The sequence below is a fragment of the Tenrec ecaudatus genome, chromosome 15, assembly GCF_050624435.1.
Source record: "Tenrec ecaudatus isolate mTenEca1 chromosome 15, mTenEca1.hap1, whole genome shotgun sequence".
In the NCBI taxonomy this organism is placed as follows: domain Eukaryota; kingdom Metazoa; phylum Chordata; class Mammalia; order Afrosoricida; family Tenrecidae; genus Tenrec; species Tenrec ecaudatus.
Window position 1 is genome coordinate 112,397,461 of NC_134544.1, and position 23,404 is coordinate 112,420,864.

General features: G+C 42.6%; 1 protein-coding gene across 1 annotated transcript in view; it reads left to right on the top strand.

Annotated features, from left to right (window-relative positions):
- Nucleotides 1-758: 758 nt before the first annotated feature.
- SUCLA2 (succinate-CoA ligase ADP-forming subunit beta) overlaps nucleotides 759-23,404 on the top strand; it is a 35,093-nt gene continuing 12,447 nt past the window's right edge. The window contains exons 1-5 of the mRNA XM_075532600.1: nucleotides 759-892; nucleotides 5,052-5,226; nucleotides 13,007-13,106; nucleotides 13,327-13,489; nucleotides 21,965-22,093. Of these exons, the coding sequence (XP_075388715.1) occupies nucleotides 803-892; nucleotides 5,052-5,226; nucleotides 13,007-13,106; nucleotides 13,327-13,489; nucleotides 21,965-22,093 (657 nt within the window). The 5' untranslated portion in view covers nucleotides 759-802. The remainder of the gene's footprint in view (nucleotides 893-5,051; nucleotides 5,227-13,006; nucleotides 13,107-13,326; nucleotides 13,490-21,964; nucleotides 22,094-23,404) is intronic.

Sequence of the window (23,404 nt, forward strand, 5' to 3'; positions counted from 1 at the left end):
ACAAGGATCTACATGTGACCTCCTCCCTGGGGGACTGACAACAGAAAAGGGGGTGAAGGGAGACATCGGACAGGGCATGATATGACAAAATAATAATTTATAAATTACCAAGGGCTCATGAGGGAAGGGGGAGTAGGGAGGGAGGGGTAAAAAAGAGGACCTGATGGCAGGGGCTTAAGTGGAGAGCAAATGTTTTGAAAATGATGAGGGCAATGAATGTACAGATGTGCTTTACACAATTGAGGTATGTATGGATTGTGATAAGAGTTGTATGAGCCCCTAATAAAACGTTTTAAAAAAAACTTTAAAAATAACTTATACATTTAAATGTTTCCGTAATTGAAAATATATAACTGTTACCACAGTTAAAAAATAAAATAAATTCCTGTTGAAACAATATACAAAATTTAATAGTCATTTTGGTGCCACCTCATTTGAAACAATATACAAAATTTAATAGTCATTTTGGTGCCACCTCATTTGATAGTGTCACGGGGTGAGGGCAACTCCTCAACACACACACACACACACACACACACACACACACACACACACACACACACACACACACACACACGTCCCCGCACCCCACCAGTGACATCACTACTTTGGCGGCCAGTTCCAAAGGTGAAAGCTTGCGCTGTGCAAGCCAATGCCGGGTTCGAGTTCCCTGGAAGCTTCGGGTCTGGCATCCGCATAGTTAATCCAAAGCCCCGCCCCGAGGGGGCGTGTCCGGGGCGGGGACTCGTCCCGCGTCTCTGCGCAGGCGCGTAGCGCGGCGGGGACAGGGTCGGACGCAGACATGGCGGCCTGCATGTTGTACAGCCGGCAGTTGGCTTGCGCCGGCCTTCGGGGCCGGGGTGCCCGCACGGCGCTGCGGGCCACGGCGCAGGTAGCACGGCTCGCCCCGCGCTCTCGTGGAGGGTGGCGAGGTGGGAGGCCGGCGTGGGTGGGCGACGCGGGAGGGGACTCGAACCCCGGCTCGCGGCCGCTTCTCTGGCGGTGACACTCCCGGGGGCCCGGCGGGGCCGGCGGGGAACTGGCGCGATGGGCGGCCCCGCAGAGCGAGCGGGTGCCTCGCGTTGGCCCACTCCGCCCGGCCCTCCCTCCCTCCCTCCGTCTGCCCGGAGCCGGCGTCCCGCCGCGGCTCCCCTGCCCGCTGGGTTCGGGAAGACGGCGGACCGGGCCGCCGCGCCCGGAGTCGAGGCGCCCGGGCCCCCGCTAGGGGAGGAGGAGGTGCCCTTCGAGCGCACTCTGTGTCCCCTGGGAGCTGTCATGGGAGTGACTTCGGAGCACCCCCACTGCTTGCTCACTTGCCTTTTTCGGCCGAGCCCTGGACATGGCCTTCCTCCCCTAGTGGTCAGGAGCTGCTCGGGCTGAGAGTGAAAATTGGATGCTTTCCAGCGCTCGAAGTGGGGGGGTGGGGGGGTTAAGATACCAATCTTTTGGGATCCCTTCCTTTTTGCATAGACCAGAGAGAAATAGCCACAAACTACCCCCTGCCCCCCAGCCTCCTTGGCAGTGCCATGTATTTTTCGGCAGCATTGATGAAAATGTGACGAGGAGACCAAACCCACTGCCATCCGTTCAGTGCTAAAGCAGAGTTTTAATTCCAGAGTTGTCCCCAACTTCTGGAACTTAGGGATCGGCCTGTCCTTCCGACGTGCGCTCCCAGGAACTCCTGGGAGGAGGGCATCCGAAGTCTCTGCAATTGTAGCTTTGAGGCTGTGAATTCATTCAGACCTACCCCGTCCTCTCTTAGAGCTGTTCTCAATTTCAGCATAGAGCTAATAATGAGTTCTGAGTTTACTACTAGTAAGAGATGTAATTAAATATTTTTTTGCCATGAACTTGCTGATGATTTTTAAAGGGTGCTTGTCCTAGTTTTGTAAAACGGAGCATTTGGTGTGCTAATTTATTTTCATCAAATCATAAACTTTTATTGACAGTTGAAAGACTGTCACCATATGGAAATGCCTAATATGCTGAGTGTAAAAGCATCTTTCTCATGAAGTAGCAGAGTGTAGAATTAGAATTTGGAAGTACAGTACCTCAGTCTGATGCCTGGCTTTTTGTAGATGGGACCACAGCAGAATACTAGGAAAGTTGAGGAAATTCTCTTCAAAATTTAGTTTAGTTCTGTTATCCTTTTCCAATTTCTCTCTATCTTTCTTCCCCTGTATCTTTGAAAATTGTTCAGGTTACACACATTTAGTAATTAAGGCCTTTTTGTGTGTATGTCATTGTGGAACATACTATCCAGTAACTATATTTTCCCACCATTGAATAAGCATTTTTTTAGACTAATATTATTTGGGTGATGGTGTGGGGAATCTAACTAGAATTAGGTGACCTTTTAGCAATAGGTATCTATTTACTAATATCAAGAAATATAAATATTATAAATGATTATGTCAGGGTCAGTAGGTCAATAATAGCAACAAATTTGGAACCCGATGGTATTTCAGATGAGGAGTTCTGGTCGTAATTCAGGTATTAAAAACCCTTTACATTGTGATAAAAGCTGTGGGCAATGCCTATGAGTACTAATTCTTTGCAAACATAAAAATCGTAAGAGTATTGCGCCTTGGTATTCCCTCAACTTTTTTGTGTAAAAAAATTTTAAGCCAATAGAAATGTTTGAGTAGCACATCGAACACCTGTGTTACCTTCACTGAAATTTGTTAACTGTTCGCCACATTTGCTTTATCTTTAAAACGTGTATACGGTAACGTGTCTATTTGTAAAATCACACAATATCTGTTTATTTTTGCTGAGCCACTGAAGAGTACATTGCAGGTATTGTGACACTTAATCAGAAATCGCTTTACAAAAAGGACATTCTCCCATGTAGTCACAGTACAATGATCATACTCAGAAAATTTCACGTTGATATAATACTAATGTATAGTTGAGATCCTTAGGGGCCCTGTGCTGTACAGGCTTTTAGGAAGCCTACTGCCTCAACGCTCCCTTCTGGCAGCGCGTGGGTTCCACCTTGGTTCAGCAGCCCAGTGAGTAACCCACTGTCAATAACAGCTTTAATCCTTAGGCTGTTAAAGGACCCTTCTCTTTCACCTGCAGAATGGGGCCTCTATCTTTTCTGATTCATCCCCTAGTGTCCTCTTATATGGATTGTTGTTGTTTATTTACATATCTATGAACTTAGTGTTTTAATCATTTGGTTTTTTTGTCCCCAGCCCTGGTTAAGCATTGGGCCAATAACCACAAACTTGGCAGTTCCAACCCACCAGTGGGAAAGATGAGGCATTCTGCTTCCTTAAAGGTTTAGTCTTGGAAAGCCTAGGGAGGGAGCCCTTGTACTCCGCAGCAGGATCCTTATGAGTCGGAATCACTTAATGACAGTGAATATAAAAAGTGAACTCAGGTGGCTGTTAGGCTAATTTTCATACACACATACTAATTTTCTCATATGCATGTGCCTGTCTAGATTCCATGCAGCTCAAAATACAGCTTTCCAGCCCCCAGAGGCCCCCTTGGTCTCTCCCTACCTCTACTCTCCACAGAAGGTTCCCACTAATCTGGACTACTGTCACCGTGGCTAATTTGAACCATTTTGAAATATATAAAAGGCGATTATATAATCGACTCTCTTCAGTTTGACTTCTTTTGTTCAATAGTGTTTTAGTACAACTCATCTACTGTGTGTAGCGAGCATTATTGTTGCTCTGTTGTTAGCGCCCGTTGAGTTGGACCCCAATTCCTGGTGGCCTCATTTACAGTAGAATGAAGTGCTGCCCGGATCTGAGCCATCTCCATTATTGGTTGGGCATTGGCTCATTGAGTTCTATATGGGTTTCATTGCCTAATTTTTAAGTAGATCACCAGCCTTTCTTTCTTAGCTTGTCTAGAAACTCAACCTAGTAACTTCCAATTGTTCACTGACAGATGGTTGCTGCTGTGCACGAGGTGCATTGGTGAGAAATTCATGAAAAGAGAATTCTACCACTAAGTAACCAGTTACTTTGTGATACACAGCGTGGTACACAGTTAACTCTAAGCTGCTAACGGCAAACGTGGAGGTTTCAAGCCTATCTGCGGGTGTCTTGGAAGAAAGGCCTGGTGATCCAGAGCCAGTAGATCTCGCAGGGAAACCCTAGGGAACAAAGTTCAATTCTGACACTCCTGAGGTTGCTGAGTTGGAGGTGACTCATCGGCAATTGGTACTGGGTCCCCATGTCTCCCCTGTGCTCTGCCAGCCAGTCATTGAATGCAGGCTGCCAGTGGAAAGAGACGTGGCTGGATAATTGGGGTTCAGTGAAGGGATTCAGCTCAGTTCTTTTGATAAGAAACACTTCATGGCACCTGAAATTGGCAAGCAAGTGCCCACTACTGATGATGCAGGCGTCTTGACCCTGAGTGTATGGAAGAGTAATGGTACAAATCATCCAGTTATCATCTATTTATTTCCTGGGCATTTGCTGGGTTCTGGAGTCATGGTAGAAGAAGCTTGGAGAAACTTTTTGATTTTTGTTGCTGCTGAAGTTGACACTGAGAGAGAACCGTCCTGTTGGTATGGAAATGTGGTAACCCGTTTGCCGAGGGTCCATTCTGACTCATTACCACTCCACATAGTAGAATTGCCTTGTAGAGTTAACGCAAGCTACAATCTCTGTGGTAACAGACTGGCATCTTTTTCCTGTGACCTGGCTGGTAAGTTTGAGCTGCTAGCCTCTGTGTTGCATCAGAGTGCTTCTGTAACCATTGTACCACCTGACTCTTGTTGGAGACATGGCCGTACGACTCAAATGCAGGAGAAGCAGTGGAGATGATGAAGAAATAGTTAAAAACGACAAGATGTTCATCAGAAGATTTAACCGCAATTAATATCTTGGGGTTTTAACAACGTAGCTGGTAGAGTAGCCGTCAGTTTCAGGTTGTAATTGAAGTATTTTGATGATTTAGCATAGCAGTCTCATTACCGTTATGAAAAAAATGTGTGCATATATAAACAAAGTATTTGGAAAAGGTATTTTTAATAAGATTAACTGCCAAGTCTGTGTGATATGAATATGTCCCAATTTTTTCAGGTTCTGGGAAGTTCTGGAGTGCTAAGCAGTCATGGGCTCCAAGCGCAGCAGCAAAGGAATCTGTCGCTCCATGAGTACATGAGCATGGAGCTGCTGCAGGAGGCCGGGATCTCTGTTCCCAAAGGGCACGTCGCAAAATCGCCAGATGAAGCGTTTGCAATTGCGAAAAAACTAGGTACCGAATTAAGAAAACCTTTGACAGAATGTGAACATTATTGTGATATGATGACAAATGTTCGCGCTGGAAAATAAATGTTATTTACTGAAAAGAACATTGTGGTTATTGAGATTCTAGAATTACTATGCGAGGTGGCTAGTAAACTCAAAAGTTATTTATATTCGCATTCTCACTGCCATCGAGTGGACACGCAGCAATGCTGTAGACTGGGTGGAACTGGCCCCTGTGAATTTCTGAGACTGCGGTTCTTTAGAAAGTAGCTGAAGTCTCGCTTTTATTTGTGGAGCAGACACTCCTACCTACTGCTTTGGCTTATACTTGTGATGGCTGTGTGACAAGGAGCACTGACAACCGGGCTGTAAAGTCTAGTTCCATCGAGGTGATTCTAGCTCATAGTTGACCCTGGAATTGCTCCTGGGGGTTTTCATGACTCAATTCTCACTGGAAAAGACAGCTTCATGTTTCTCCTTCGGAGTAGCTGGTGAGCTTGAACACCAGCCTTGTATTCATAGCTCCGTGCTCACCCACCACACCGCCAGGGCTCCTTACTAAACCAGTCAGACAAGAATTTCTTATAACTTTAAGTGCAGTTTAGATTCTAGTATTAAGGTAGAGCGTATAGTTGGATAAGTGAATGCACATGGTGATGGTTAATAAATGTCAGCCCAGAAAGACTTCTAAATAGAGAACAAAAGAACTTTGTCTTGTCATTTTCTGCTTTCTAGTCTTTTATTAGCTATAAGGGGGATGTTTAAAATACTTGTGAATGAATACAGCTGGGGGAGACAGTGAATATATTTTGACTATTTCCTTGGGATCGAAAAAAGATCTTGTGACTGGAACAAAGAAGCAAATCTAAAAAGATTGTAAGCTGGGAGACTGAGTGTGGTCACTTGTGTTCTGTTTTTATCCACAGCTCCTGTGCAGTCTCAAATTTAGTAGTACCAGTTGAATGCATGACTGAGTGTAATTAGCAGTATATTTATTTCAATCACTTACCTTCCAGTCTCTTTCCTGATAGTTATTGTCGTCATCATCATTCGACTCTTCTTGGGTTGTTACATTTCCAAAGAAAGCAAGGTTAGCCACTTTGAGGGAAGAGTCTCCATCTTGTAGAATAATTGTTGAAAAGTATGGCTTCCTGGCCCTCATTTAGTAGATCAATATAGTAAGCCCTCCTTGCTGTGCGGACTGAGAGGTGGCTCGTTGCACCCACCCAGCAGGTCTGCAGAGAAAGAAAGACCTGGTCACCATCCCCTGTAAAGATTGCAGCCAAGCAAGCCCTTTGGGGCAGTTCTGTTCTGTCCCATGTGGTCAGTAGGAGTCAAAATCAGCTCCATAGCATAACTGACCAGTTGGTACTGGTTTAACTATTGACCATGGTTATACCGCAGTTCCTCTGTTTAGATTATAATTGTTTTCCTTAGATTTAAATAAATATTTTTGAAGTCTTGGCAAGTGGATTTCAGTTTAGGGTTACAAGATCAAATTTTTACTGGGATTTGTTTGGTAACCAGAAACTGACAAGGACTGCTTCCTTTTAGGTGGGTATTTGCTGCGGCCTAATTGGTTCAGACTCATAACAACCCTGTGTATAGCAGAATAGAACATTGTCCTATCCAGCATCACCTTCACAATTGTGACACTGGAGCCCATTGTTGCAGCCACTGTATGAGTCTGTCTCCTAGAGGAGCTTCCTCTTTTTTTTGCTGACCTTCTACTTTTATCAAGTGTAATGCTCTTTTCCAGGGACTGGCCCCTCCTAACCACATCCAAAATATTTATGATGGGTATACTTCTTTCAAGACAGATTTTTATTTGTTTGTTCTTTGGACAGTACATGGTACTTCAATATTCTTACCAACACCATAATTCAAACACATCATTTGTACTGCATTCCTCCTTACTCATTGTCCATGTTTCATATGTATCGGAGGCAATTGAAAAACTGGCTCAGGTCAGGCGCACCTTAGAGACATCTTTATCCTTCAACACAGCATGCTATCCTGATGTCTGTGGGCCCAGTTGTGAGGATTTTGATTTTCTTACGTTGAGTTGTAATTCATACCGAAGCCTGCAGTGTGATCTTCATTAATAAATGCCTCAAGTCCTCTTGGCTCTCAGCGAGCAAGATGGTCTCCCCTCCACATTTCAGGTTGTTATTGAACCTTCCTTCTCTTCTGGTGCTGAGTTCTCCACATAGTCCAGCTTCTCGGATGTTTGCTCAGCATCCAGATTAAATAAGTATGGTGAAAGGATACAACCCTGACACATAGCTCTGCTGATTACAAGTCATGCAGTCTTCTCTAGTTCTGTTTTAATGGCTGCTCTTGGTTTATGTACAGGTTCCACATGAGCATGGTTAAAAATGTCTGGAATTTCTGTTCTTCAAAGTGTTACCCTTAGTCTTGGTGCAAACATACAAATGCCTTGGTAGTCAGTAAAACACAAGGAAACATTCTGTATTCTCTCTCAGCTTTTGGCTAAGATCCAGCAATCTGGCTGACATCAACAATGGTGTTTCTTCTTTCAAGTTCTCTTTGGCGTGTAACTTGGATTTATGGCTGCTCCCTGATTATGAATGACTGCAATTTCCATTAATCTTTCACAAAACTTTACTTGCATATAATTGAGTGATCTTGTTGGGTAACTTCTTCTGTCTCTTGTTGGGTCACGGTTCGTTGGAGTAGGCATCAATATGGGTCACGTTTCTTCAGAATAAGCACAGATATGGATCTCTTCCAGTTAGTTATCCATGTCTTCCAAGTTTCTTGGCTTAGTTCTTTCAGCAATTGTCAGCTTGTTGAAGTATTTTAATTGGTGTTTTGTCAGTTTCTGGAGCCTTGTTTTTAGCTAATACCTTCAGTATGGTTTGGACAACTTGTGAATTCCATTGGTCCTTGATCAGATGCTACTTCTTAAAACAGTTGAATGTCGACCAATTCTTTTTGGTTACAGTCACTCTTTGTAGCCCTTTCATCTTCTTTGGATGCCTCCTGCTCGGTGTGTTAGTCTGGATGGACTAGAGAAACAAATCCAGAGACGCTCATATATGTATAAAAGAGAACTTTATATCAATCAAACAGCTCAGTCCAGATCAAGTCCATAAGTTCAGTATTAGCCCACAGTCCAATATTAGCCCATGGATTCCTCTTCAGACTCACACAACACCTGCAATGATGCAGGAAGATCACAGGCCGGTGGGTGGGGAAGTCCTGTGGGTCCAGTGGCGGTGGAAGCATCTCCAGGACTCTGGCTGCCATCAGCATGGCTCCATGTGACTTGTCAGTGGGAATGAGAGAGAGAGACCCGCCTCTTTGGATGACTAAATCGAGAGTTCCCAGAATCTTCAAGAGCAGCAGCAAGTCTAGATTTAGAAGACTTCTCCCTATTTTGAAATGTTCTCTTATTCAACATTCAGCAAAATTTTACATGCTGAGAACCCTTTTAGCAGCTTGGAAGCATCAAGGACCATTAGGGTTCTGCCGTCTTGAATCGTGTCTTTTAGTGCGAAGGAAAACAGGAAAGGATACACATATACTTAGAAGTTTGTTCTATGGGTAAAAGTAGAGCCGGAAGAGAGCTGGGTTGCATGTGGACAGGTTGCACTATCCAGTGTGCTCTCAGAGGAAGTGCATTGTCAATGTGAGAAAAAGAGCAGGACCTTTCCCATAGGGACATCTGGCAGGAAAGTGTTCAAGGCAGAGGGCGCTTTAGTACAAAAGCCAGAATGTGTCCAGGAATGGTGAGGAGAGGAGTGTATTGGAGTACAGTGAGTGGGGCATAGGGGTGAGGAGGGTAAGGCTGTTGAGATTATTGCAGGCCACCATAAGGACTGCCTTTAACTCTGAGTGGAATGGGCATTCATTGCCGGGTTGTAAGTGAAGCAGTGATTTGCTGACTTTGGAGCAAAGCCAGTTGAGGATAAAGGTAATCTAGGGAAGAGGAAATGGTCCAACCAGGAGGTGATGGGAGTCATCGGATTCTCTCTCTGTGGATGGTACAACTAGTAGGAGTTCCTGGTGGATTGGATGTGGAATATGAGAAAGAGTTAAAAACAATTTTTTTAAACACCCTTCACTGACTCACAGGGCCATCTTGCACACATCTCCTTTGCTGTCTCATTAATTGTTTGATCACGAATGGCATTTGTGACTACATGGATTTGTTCATTAGATTAGTAGGTGGGAGACCCTTTTATTTGTTTGGCCATGTTCATTAGAGGATGGTTTTCCCCAAGAGTAGAATCTCCCTCGTCAGCTTATACAACTGCAGATGTGTAGTTGTTGCTAGGCACCGTCAGTTTGGGTACAGCTCATAGCAACCGCATGTCCAGCTGAAGGAAGCACCGCAGCCCTGGGCCACCCTCACTCGTTATGCTCGAGCCCTTGTTGCAGCTACGGTATTAGTCAGCCTGTCTCTATTCCCTGCCCCTACCTTACCACGCCTGCTGTCTTCTTCCAGGGGCAGGTCTCAAATATGTCCTCAGTGCTTGAAACAAAGTCTTGCCCTCCTTGATTCTAGGGAGCCTTCTGGCTGCGCTTCTTCCGAGGCAGACTGGTTGGTTCTTTCGGCAGTCCATGGTTCTCAGTATTCCTCGCCAGCACCACACTTCAAAAGCATCTCTTCTTTGGTGTTTCTTATTCATGATCCAGTTTTCAGGTTCATATGAAGCGATTGAAAATCCATTGGCTTGGGTCCAGGGAACCTCAGTCCTCAAAGGAACAGCCTTGCTTTTCAAGTCTTTAAAGAGTGGCGGTTATATCCCAAAGATTGCTTTGCTCTACGGCTTTAATGAGTAGAGAAGGTAATTACTTGGCCATGATGTAATATAGTTGCTACACTACTGCTGTTGTCGGGTGTCATCAACTCGATTCTGACTCATGTCAGCCTTATACACAACAGATGGCAACACTGCCTAATCCTGTGCCATGCTCACTCTGGTTCCTCTGCTTCAGCCCATTGTTGCAGCCCTCGTGTCAATCCATCTTGATGAGGTGCTGTCGTGTAGTACATGTTGGGTTGTTAACCCACAGGCCAGCAGTTTAAAACCACCAGTCCCTCCTGGAGAGAAAGCCAGGACTTTCTCCCCCCATGAATTATTGCCCTGGAAACCTACAGGGCAGTTCTACACTGTGCTATAGGGTTGCTATGATGAGACACCTCAGTAAGACATCATCTTCCTAGGTTTGTTTCTTTTTTTAATCATTTTATTTTGGTCCTCATACAACTCTTATCACAATCCATGCATACATCAATTGTATAAAGCACATATGTACATTCGTTACTCTCATCATTTTAAAAACATTTGTTCTCCCCATACGCCTCTGGCATCAGCTCCTCATTTTTTCCCCCTCACTCCCCGCTCCCCACTCCCTCATGAACTCTTGATAATTTATAAATTAATATTATTTTGTCATATCTTACAATGTTCGATGTCTCCCTTCACCCACTTTTCTATTGTCCGTACCCCAGGGAGGAGGTTATATGTAGATCCTTATAATCTGTTCCCCCTCTCAACTCCACCCTCTTGGTATTGCCACTCTCACCAGTCGTCCTGAAGGGGTCATCCGTCTTGGATTCCCTGTGTTTCCAGTTCCTATCTGTACCAGTGTACATCCTCTGGTCTAGCCAGATTTCTAAGGTAGAGTTGAGATCATGATAGTGGGGGAGGAAGCATTTAGGAACTAGAGGAAAATTGTATGTTTCGTTGTTGCTACACTGCACACTGGCTCCTCCCCTCTGTCCCAGTACCTACAGTTGGTCTTTGGGTCCCCATTCCACACTCCCTCTCATTCACAATGATATGATTTTTTGTTCTTGATGCCTGACACCTGATCCATTAAACATCTTGTGATCACACAGGCTGGTGTGCTTCTTCCACGTGGGCTTTATTTCTTCTGAGCTAGATGGCCGCTTGTTTACTTTCAAGTCTTTAAGACCCCAGATGCTATCTCTTTTGCTAGCCGGGCACCATCAGCTTTCTTCACCACATTTGCTTATGTACCCATTTGTCTTCAGTGATTGTATTGGGGAGGTGAGCACACAATGATATGGTTTTTTTGTTCTTTGATGCCTATTAACTGATCCCTTCGGTACCTCATGATCACACAGGCTGGTGTGCTTCTTCCATGTGGGCTTTGTTGGTTCTGAACTAGATGACCGCTTGTTTACCTTCAAGTCTTTAAGACCCTAGACGCTATAGCTTTTGATGGCCAGGTACCATCAGCTTTCTTCACCACATTTGCTTATGTACCTGCTTTGTCTTCAGTGATTGTGTCAGGAAGGTGACATCATGGAATGTCAGTTTAATAGAAGAAAGTATTCTTGCATTGAGGTAGTACTTGAGTGGAGACCCAATATCCATCTGCTACCTTAATACTAAAACATAAACATGCACATACATCTATTTCCCCATCATATAGATATATGTACACATGTATATGCCTTTCTTTAGACCTCTATACATGCCCTTTACCTCCTAGCTCTTTCCTCTATTTCCTTTGACTTTCCTCTTGTCCCACTATCATGCTCGGCCTTCATTTGGGTACATTACCCTAGATCACGCCCTACAAGGTCTCTTACACCCTCCTCACCACCGACTTGGATCACTTGTTGTTCCCTTGTCCCTGGGTTTGTTAACACCCCTACCTTTTCCCCCCACCTTCCCCTCTCTCATGTTCCCCCAATTCCTGGGTTTCTATAATAAGTTACAAGAGGGAGGAAAAGAGCCTTGAAGAATAACTACGACTATTTTTTTAAAATCCTGTAATCCATAGCACTTTATAATGTTCTGAAATCTTTGGGTAAATATCAGGAGTCTTCAAAAACTTTGTGGGAAAGGGAATGAAAAGATAATAGAATTTTTCCACAGAGTTTTGTAGATCTTCATAATACCTACAGCACTAATAAATTGACTGCCATTGAGTTGGTTCTCACTTGTAGAGGTTTGTACTGGGTTTTTGAGGCCGTAAGTCTTTCAGGGAACAGCCTCATCTTTATCCTGTGGATTGTTTGGTGGATTTGAACCACTGATCTTTTGGTTAGAAGCCCAACACTTAGATGACAGCACCACTAGGGCTCCTTATGTCTCATAATAAACCAAAACTTACTGCCATCATGTCGATGCCGACTCATAACAACCCTATAGGACAGGGCAGAACTGCCCCTGTGTGGTTCGAAGGGTATAGAAAGCCCTGTCTTTCTCCCACAGAGCTGCTAGTAGTTTCAAACTGCCGACCTTGTGGCTTGCAGCCCTGCAAACTCTGCCACCAAGGGTCGTCCACACCACCATAATCGTACAGTTTATATTAAAGACTTTTTTTCAGGACCGTGTGCATTGGTATCAATGCCAGCATTGCCTAGTTAAGGTACTGCCTATCTCTGCCCCCAGTAGCAGAGATTAAAATTCATAGGGCAAGTTTGTGTACATATGCTTTGGTTAGGCGCCATCTCAAGTATAGTTAGGGAGTGGAAATGTTAGGAAGGCATTTGAGTCTCAATTTGCATTTTTAAATATCTCTTAAAGTAATTGACATTTTTAAGGTGTCAAAAAGGGTTAGCTTGTTTTCAGCATACATTGAAAAACTGTTTAATGTGAGCAGCTGTTTTTTTTTTAAGTTTGAATCTGAATGTTTAGTGCTCCAATTTGCTAGATGAGCTGTGTCCTGTCGGGGTTCATGGTTTTGACAGTTTTGTTGTATTTAAAATGTCCCTATATGTGTCTGACATACTGCTTCACGCGTCATTTCATTTAGTTGACATCTTTTTCTTCTAGGTTCAAAAGATGTTGTGATCAAGGCCCAGGTTTTAGCTGGTGGGAGAGGAAAAGGAACATTTGAGAGTGGCCTCAAAGGAGGGGTGAAGATTGTTTTCTCGTGAGTCATATTTTTTAAAGAAAAATGGTCTTTATTAAAGAAAAACCTCTCTTATACAAGATAGACTTCTCTTTATTACTGAGTTGATGAGAATACTGGGATTTAAATAGTGGATACGATTTTGGCTATTCTCTGGGCTTATTGGTTTTGTTTTTGTTTCTGTTTGTCTTCTAATTGGAGGAGAAGCGTTTGAGGGTTTTTGTTTTCTTTCTTATTTTAGACCAGAAGAAGCAAAAGCTGTTTCATCACAAATGATTGGAAAAAAGTTGATTACCAAGCAAACTGGGAAAAAGGGCAGAATATGCAATCAAGTGCTGGTCTGCGAGAGAAGATATCCCAGGAGAGAGTGCTATTTTGCAATAACAATGGAAAGGTCATTTCAAGTGAGTAACTGCTGATAGGATAGATTTAAAATCAGTTCAATACATTAATTTGAAGTGGTTGATGATTATTGCTATTAACATGAGAGAAAAAAAGGATGATCTGTAATCTGTATATATCATAAATAAAATATTTACATTATTTTTGACAAACAGCATGGCTATTACCATAAATTTTCATATATAGTACGATGGGGTGAGCTTTAGATCAAAGTGATTTTCAAACTGTTAATTTACTAAGAATTGTTGGAATTATTCTATTTATCTGTAGTTTATGAGACTGGAACATAACCCCACATAGTAACTTATAACCAAAGAAGTCTGAATCCAGTAAGGGGCTATGTATGTATCCTTTGCGTCCCACCCTCTGGAGCGTTTCTAAGAGCTCTGCCGGCACAGTGGCGAGTCCTTGAAGCCGCTGCTCCAGCCCAGCAGGCGCTCTGCAGAGGAAAGGTGGCATAGGGCGCTTCTGGAAAGGTTTGTGCTCGCGGAAGCCTGTGAGGCACCTGAGTCTGCCCTGCGGGCTTGCTGTGATGTGCAGTCCAGTTGATGGCAGCGGTTTAGGTACTTTGTATGGTTTGGAGTTGCTTGTACTCCATCATTTGGTGCTTGGTAAGTTGAAAGGTGACATTTAATTACAAAGAGTGTGTTCCTGAGGAGTCCAACGGAAAGGCAGCCCTCTCTTCTGTAAGGATCTGAAAATGCTAGCAAGAACTTGAGTAATCAGGGCAGAAAACAAGCCTTTCTGAGATGTGGCGCCTGGAGAGAGCATTGCTAATCTTATGCCATGTTATTAAAGGCATTTTCAGTTCATCAGTCAGGTACTGCAAGATGAACCTATGCGATAACTAGCTTCTCTTGAAGTAATTCAGGTACACGTTGGAAGCCCTAGTTAGTATTTTATATAGAACGTTATTGTGTACAAGTTAATGTAATAAAAATTTTTAAGCTTATGGGAGGGAGGGGAAAAATGAGCTGATGCCAGGGGCTTGGGTGGAGAGCAAATGCTTTCAGAATGATGAGGGCAACGAATGTACAGATGTGCTTTACACAATTGATGTATGTATGGATTGTAATAGGAGTTGTATGAGTCCCTGGTAAAATGATTTAAAAATTTTTTTTCAGTGTATGAGAGTAACTTACATAGAAAAGCTCTTTTAAAAACAGCAACCTTTTCGTATTGTGTTTACCCTATAATTTTGTAGTAATGTTTGAGTGGTAGAATTAATTTATTTTAAATTTTATTTTTTATGTAAGAATATTTCTTAAGTTATAACAAGATGGTAGTAAAAACCCATACAGAATACAAGATATTCTTAAGAGGTTTCTTTGCTTTTTAACAGAATTTAGTTTTGTAAATTTTACTAGAAATACCTTAAAGATAACCTAATATTTTACTCATGCTTGTAGAAATTAAAAATTTAAAAACCTTCATTTATTTTTATTACATTTTTTGCTTTTATTTGGCCTTAGATATCAGCATGTTTCATCTTTTAGTTAGGTTTTTATTTTTGATTATAGCCAGAAACAAGGTCTGTTTGTGTATATCTGTGTACGTGTATGAACTGACAGAGATCCTCTAGCTCATCTTGATTGTAATATGGGTAGCAAATGTACTGTATATTACTAAATACGTTAAAACTTTAGGGTAAAATGATCAAATTTTAGTTCTTAAGTTTCAGGAATTTAAATTTTCAGAAAACTATTTGAGTCTTATTAAGAGTGAAACATTTTTATTTTTAACTATAGAGTAATACATAGTTGTAATAATTCAAGCTAGCAATATAATATTAGTAAAATCCTTTGGCCAAAACTCTTAAAATAACTTTGTTATTTTTGCACTAGGCCAATATGGAGTAGGTTGGCAGTACTTTGGGGGTGTTGCCAACTATTTTTTGGGAATCTCTATGGACATTAGAACCCTATTACAACAATTAAAAAAAGCAATCAACTATTTAAACAAAGAGAAAGTGGTATTTTAGATTAGAGTTCTACGTGTAGCAGTTGCCTAATCAACAAAAATTGCATTTGTTGTATATCTAGTTTTAAGACGTATCCGCCGTCTTTAGTGCTTACCACATGAGAATGCCTGAACAGGTATCTATGGGCAGTAATGAACCGAGGAAATGGATTTCCGCACCTACTCTGCATTTGGGACTTTTGTCCAGTGCCTTCTGGGTACTTTTGAACTGCAACAAATTTAATCTTACAAATCCTACTTGATACTTTGTTTTCAAGTAAAATCATTTTCAGTCTGCTGAAAATGGATGCTGCCTTTCACTACATCATTGTTTTACTGCCTTGAATAGATATGAAATGTTCTAGAAGAATTTCAAATTTATTTTTTGGAGAGATGTACTATTTGTTGAGTGGCTATTTTGCCATATAATGTTAAAACCAAGTATATTTGAAGCAAAAAGCAAGACGAGGGATTTATTTTAAGAAAGTGAAAAATAGAATTACTAATTAACTTGAAGTCACAGCGATTTGCTAGGAATTTGTTTGAAAGTTTATCATGAAGATTTGAATGTTAAGCCAGCTTTTGCACGGGAGCAGCTCTTTGTTTCTGTGGCCGCGTGGGAAACTGTGGTCCTCCGATTCACTGACCTCCAGTTATGCCGTGCGAGTGGTGGGTTCCTTCTGAACTGGGCATGGAATTAGTACAAGGAGAGACTACTTTCTCTCTTTTATTATTGTTTCACATTCAGCATTTTTCTAGCGTTTTCTCCTCACTAATTGTGCCACTGTTGAAAGTGTAAACTTTAGGAAGAGTTTATTGCTGTCTAGATCTTTTAATTTCCCGTAATGTTAGATATAAAATAAGAAGGAAAGTAAAACTAAATCTGATCAAATACTTTAATGGTTTGTTGACTTCAACTTCTGGTGACTAAAATTATATCGTGTGATTATCTTTAGATTTAATTTACTTGTATTCTACCCAATAACCTGAGAACACACTCTTCTTACTTCTTAACCCCCCACCCCACCTACTTTGATCTTTGTAAAAGCTTATAATTATGAATGAAGAATTGTCTTGATAGGGAGAAAAAGGAAATAAATACCATTACATTTAAAATTTGTAGAAGAACCTAAAATTAGACTACAATTTCTTCCATTTCCTTAATCAGACTTACTGATGTTCTCTCTAGTCACAATGAATTCTTTTAATAGAATATATGTACATTTATTTGTTTATATTAAATCACCTTGCAGAGGGGGAATAAAGAAAAGCTATATAGGATATATCTATCTCTCTACTGCTCTTAATTGTTAGCTACTCAGTTGTTTAATTTGGAGACAGTTATTTTGTGGCCCCATCAGGTAAGCCTTGTTACTGCTAACTGCCAGGTTAGTGGACAAACGCATCAACTGCCTGAGAGAGGAAGAGGAAGCTGTGTCCTTTCCAGCATTGGAAGCCTTATCTAGGGTCTCTTAAGTCAGAATCAACTCAGTGGCAGTTTCTATGTGATAGTTAGGAACCCCGAGAGTGCCCTGGTGCCATAGTGAATTATACATTTGGCAGCCAACTGCATGGTCAGCAGCTCAAACTCATTAGCTTCTCCTGAGAGAGAAGGAAGAAAGATGGTGCTTTCTGCTCCTAGAATGAATTGCAGGGGTCCTCAAACTTCTTAAACGGGGTCAGTTCCCTGTCCCTCAGACCCGCTGGAGGGCTGGACTATAGTTAAAAAAAAAAACTATGAACAAATTCCTACACACACTGCACATACCCTATTTTGAAGTAAAAAGCAACATGGGCAAAAACACAATGGCGGGTGGGATAAATGTCCTCTGTGGGCCACATGTGGCCCGCGGGCCGTAGTTTGAGGACCCCTGACAGCCTCTGAAACCAAAAGTGCAGCTCTACTCTGCCCAGATAGTGGCACAAGTACAGGCTCACTAAGGGTCATCATCGACTTCTTGGCAGTGGGCTTAGTTTGGGATTCTTTGGAGTTGGGAGCCCTGGTTATGCTGTTTAGTAAATGCTGGCCTGTTAATCACATGGCTTTCCAACGCACTAGCGGCTCTGCGGGGAAAAGATGAGACTATTTGCTTCTATAGGGATTTATTGCCTCAGAAACCCTTTATATACGGTCATTATGCATGACTCTGAATTACTCAGTGGCAGTTAGTCTGGATTTTCGGGCTTATGTAATAGGCAATACTATTTTTAAAATCATTTTATTGGGGGCTCTTAAAATTCTTATCACAAGGATCCACATGTGACCTGGGAGATGGACGGCAGAGAAAGGGGGGAAGGGAGACTCTGGATAGGGCAAGATATGACAAAATAACAATCTGTGGTTTATCAAGGGCTCATGAGGGAGGGGGGAGCGGGGAGGGAGGGGGGAAAAAAGAGGACCTGATGCGGAGGGCTTAAGTGGAGAGCAAATGCTTTGAGAATGATTGGGGCAGGGAATGTATGGATGTGCTTTATACAATTGATGTATGTATATGTGTGGATTGTGATAAGAGTTGTATGAGCCCCTAATAAAATGTAAAAAAAGAAAAGAAAAAAAAAAGAAAATGATTAGGGCAAGAATGTACAGATGTGCTTTATACAACTGATGTATGTATATGTATGGGTTGTGATAAGAGTTGTATGAGCCCCTAATAAAATGTTTAAAAAATTCTTATCACAATCCATACATACATCCATTGTGTTACGTACATTTGTAGCCATCATTCTGAAAACCTTTGCTTACAACTTGAGCCCTTAATATCAGCTCCTCATTTTCCCCTTCCCTCCCTGCTCTCCCTTTCCTCATGAACCCTTGATAATTTATAAATTGTTATTATTTTGTCATTATCTTACACTGTCCGACGCCCTTCACCCACTTTCCTGTTGTCCATCCCCCAGGGAGGAGGCTATATGTAGATCCTTGTCATCAGTTCCCCTTTTCTACCCCACCCTCCCTCCACCCTCCCAGTATCGCCACTCCCACCACTTGTCCTGAAAGGGTCATCTGCCCTGGATTCCCCGTGTTTCCAGTTCCAATCTGAACTAGTGTACATCCTCTGGTCTAGCCAGATTTATAAAGTGGAATTGGGATCATGATAGTGGGGGTGAGGGTGAGGGTGAGGAAGGAAGCATTTAAGAATCAGAGGAACGTTGTATGTTTCTTCATTGCTACCCTGCACCCTGACTGGCTCATCTCCTCCCCGTGACCCTTCAGTAAGGGATGTCCAGTTGCCTACAGATGGGCTTTGAGTCTCCACTCTGTACTCACCCACCTTTATAATTTTATGATTTTTTTCTGATGTTGCCTGATACCTGATCCCTTCAACACCTTGTGGTCACACAGGCTGGTGTGTTTCTTCCATGTGGGCTTTGTTGCTTCTGAGCTAGATGGCCACTTGTTTATCTTCAAGCCTTTAAGACCTCAGACGCTATGTATATCTTTTGATAGCTGAGCACATCAGCTTTCTTCACCACATTTGCTTATGCACACATTTGTCTTCAGTGATCATATCGGGAAGGTGGGCATCCACTGATATGATTTTTTCTGTTCTTTGATGTCTGATACCTGGTTGCTTCTGCACCTTGTGGTCACACAGGCTGTTGTGCTTCTTCCATGTGGGCTTTGAGGCTTCTCAGCTAAATGGCTGTTTGTTTACTTGCAAGCATTTAAGACCCCAGATGCTATATCTTTTGATAGCTGGGCACCATCAGCTTTCTTCGCCACATTTGCTTATGCGCACATTTGTCTTCATTGATCTTGTTGGGAAGGTGTGCATCATGGAATGCCAATTTAATAGAACAAAGTGTTCTTGCATTGAGGGAGTACTTGAGTGGAGGTCCAATGTTCATCTGCTGTCTTATTACTAAACCTATAAATATATGCACATAGCTCTATTTCCCCACCATTCCTATATAAATATATTTACATATGTGCATGCCTGTATTTAGACCTCTATAAATGTCCTTTGTCTCCTTGTTCTTTCCTCTATTCCATTTTACTTTCCTCTTGTCCCACCATCATGCTCAGCCTTCATTTAGGTTTCACTAATTTCTCTCGGTTACATTGCCCTTGATCACTCCCTATGAGGCCTCTCACATCCTCCTTGCTATCAATTTTGGATCACTTGTTGCTCCCCTGTCCCTGGGTTGGTCAGCACCACCTCCTTGCCCCCTCCTCCCCCTCTCCCGTGTCCCCCCTGGAACCACTGGTCCCATTGTTTTCTCCTCCAGACTGCTCATCCAGTCTGTCTGATCTAGATAGACCTGCAGAGATAAGAACATGTACCAGAAAACAAGGCATGGCAAGACAAAGCAAGGAAAGAGAACACAAGGATGACAACAAATAAGAAAACCAATGACCCAGAAAAGAATAAGTTAATTAAAAAAAGAAAACCAGATAATTAAAAAATTTTACAAAAGAAAGAAAAACCTGTAAATAGATCAAGGTCTGATTATTGACTTCTAGGCGTGTCCTCCAATCAAGTCCAATGGGGTGCCACGCTCTGGCCCCAGAGTCTGTCCTTTGTACTCCCTCGGGAGCTCCCTGCTCTGCTCCCCCTGTTGCTCTGCCGCTCGCCTTTAGTGTTTTGCCTCCATGTCGCGGGGTCAGTCGGGGCCAATCCTGACACTGAGTCTCCAGTGTTTCCTCTTTAGGGCCCTGGGCCAGCAGGGACGGAGTGTCTCGTAGTGGGATCAGCCATATGGTCCACTCTGTGATTGGCTGTTCGGAGTGGGGATATTGCCCTCAAGGCCTGGTGGGCCAGGATGTGTTCCACTCTTTGTTCCTGCCATTCATTTGCTCCCGTGTGCTCTGACCAGACATGCCCCACTCCCCTAGCTGCAGCTTCAGTGCCGTCCTCTAAAGTAAATTCTTCGGGGGGGGTGGGGGGGGGTGGGACAGTTGTCCACATAGCTGGTATGGGGGCCGAGTCCTCAGGCCCCTCCACTGGCTCCCCTTCACGCTGCATTCGCATCCCGGAACACTGGGTTTGAGTCTGGTCCCTCTTTCCCTGAGGAGACACAAGCAATACCCTTCTCTTGGGTGGGTCAGTGCCCTATTCTCCCGCCACACATCTTTTTTTTAACCTTCTCCCCACCCCCCTCCTTTTTATTTGGCTTCCATATGTACCCCTGGATTTGGTCTGGCCCCTGCCATACTACATGGACCTCACCCCTGGAGTGTTTGTGTACAGTAGTTTTTTTCCCTGTGCCCCTTTTGCATTTTTCTTTTTTTTAAATAAACTTACCTCAGCACACTCATGTAGTACTTGTTCTTTTGTGCTTGGCTTACTTCACTTTGCATAATTTCCTCCACTTCTTCCCATGCAGCGATATGCTTGGTGCGTTCATCACTGCTTTTTAGCGATGCATAGTACTCCATTGTATGTATGGACCACAGTTTTTTAATCCATTTGTCTGCTAATAGAAATTTGGGTTGTTTCCAACTGTTTGCGATCGTGAACTGTGCCACAATGAACATTGGAGCACAGATGTCTGGCCATGGTTTGTTTCTTGCCTGTTCTGGGTATATGCCCAGTAGGGGATTGGTAGCTCAATTTCTCTCTGTTTTAGAAATTGCGAAATCCATTTCCATGGTAGCTGTACATACCTACAGATCCACCAGCAGTGGATGAGAGTTCCTATCTCACCAGAGCCCCTTTAACACTTGTTGCTTTCTGATTTTTTGAATTGGGCTGTGGTATCTCGTAGTTGTTTTGATTTGCATTTCTCTTATGGCTAATGATTGGGAACATTTTCTCATATGTTTATTGGCCCTTCCGATTTCAGACTCTGAAGTTTCTGTTCAGGTCCTTTGCCCACCTCCTCAGTGGGCAGTTAGTTTTTCTCTTATTGAAAGCTTGCAAAGTATTGTAGATTTTAGTAATAAGGCCTTTGTCTGATGTGTCATTGCTAAAGATGTTTCCCAGTTTGTGGGCTCTCTTATTACTCTCTTGGTGAATTTTTTCGATGGACACAGGTGATTTATCTTCAGTATTTCCCACTTGTCTATTTGTGCCTCCTCTGTGTCTGCATTCTTCCCTATTTTGTTCTTTCAAAATGTAATAGACTATTTTACCCCCTTGGATTGTTGCCTTATTTTAAGGATTTTTAAATAGTAATAAATGCAATAATATTCCTTTAAATTTACCTTGACATGATTTTGTTAATGAAACACAAGGTTCTTTACAAAAAAGCGAAGTTCGTCTTTTGAAAAAAAATTAAAACTAAATAAAAAAATGAATGTCCACTTTTTACTGGTTTTTAAGACTAGTATATTCATTGTAAAGAAATTGTCTCATGTTTTATATATTTCAAGTGTATCTGTAATCCCTTCCCTTCTTCCTCTTTATTTTTTTCCATTCCTTCAGTTAAGGGAGCATTGCTGGGGCCATCGAGAGAGAAATTCTTATGGAAAATGTGTAGTGATGTGGAGTAGCAGTTGCATGCAGATAGGCTTTAGTATGTTGTTGGCTGGAGCAAAGTTAGCCGTCGTCATTTTTCCTTTTCCCTCCCACCAGGGTCCTGTCTTAATAGGTAGTTCCCAAGGTGGCGTCAACATCGAAGACGTTGCTGCGGAGTCTCCAGAGGCCATAGTTACCGAGCCAATTGATATTGTAGAAGGCATCAAGAAGGAACAAGCTCTCAGGGTATGTTATGTTATGAGAATTTTCCAAACTCCAATTAGAGAAGTACAGCAACCGAAGAATATCAGTTCACCTTGTACAAGTGAAATGAGTCCCCAAACATTTTTTTGAAAAAAAATTTCAAGAATGCCAACACATTAGTATTTTGTTTGAAATCTGAATGTGCATATCTTGTTTTGACATTTTTGAGATACCTATAATATTTTTCTTCACATCCTCCTTAAATACTTTATAATGTACCTTGAGAAGATAAGGATTCTTTAAAAAGAGTCACCGTGTCATTAACATATTTTGTAAAATTAATAGTAATTCCTTAATATTGTCATTAGGAATCCTGGTGGCGTAGTGGTTACACATTGGGCTGCTAAACACAAGGTTGGCAGTTTGAAACCTCCAGTCCGCTCTGCAGGAGCAAGACAAGACTTTACTCCTGTAGAGGTATAGTCTCAGAAACCCACAGGGGCAGTTCTACCCTGCCCTACAGGGTTGCCATGAGTTGGAATCAGCTCAGTGGCAGTGAGTTTGGTTTGGGTTTGAGTATTATCACCCAGTTTTTCAAATCTATTGGTTTCAGGTTACTTTTCCAGTTTGTGTCAAGATCCATCTATAGTCTATAGAGTACTATGGGTGTGTTAGCCTGGGTACTTTAAAGAAACAAATCCATAACCACTCATATGTATAAGAGAGAGTTTTATATAAAGGGTAAGTGTACATGGAGAAAACATCCCCACCCAGTGCTGCCCAAGCCCACAAGTCCAACTTAACCCATTAACCCATATGTCCAACACCAGTCCACAAAGTCCTCCTCCATCTCGCAAAACAGATGCAATGATGCCGACTGCAGGAGGAAATCCGAGTCACTGAATGTGTAAGCATCTCAGTGCTGGCAGGGATCTCCACACGGCTGCTCCAGCACCCAGGGCTGCGTTGGGGTAGTTTCTTGTGGCTTCTCCTCAGGGATGTCTCGCAGGTGGTGAGCCTTGCCAGTTGAATCAGGAACTGGCTAAGGCAGCTGCACCCTAGTCCGACCATCAGAAAGCAAGAGACCCGAGAACTAGAAAGGCGAGGCCATTTATCCCTCCACCTTCAGTTAACCCCACATGTGCTTATCGGTCTGGTTGGCACAATGAACTAACTACTGCAGTGGGTATTTTAATAACTTAGAAGTTCCTCCTCTCTTGATCTTTCCCTCCCTTTCTTTCAAATCTGTTGGAGAAGCTGGGGTGGTTAGTCTTTTTATTTCTCATTCCAGATTTTGCTCGCCCCCAGAGTGCCATTTAATATGCACCTGTGGCATTTAATACGCACCTCTGT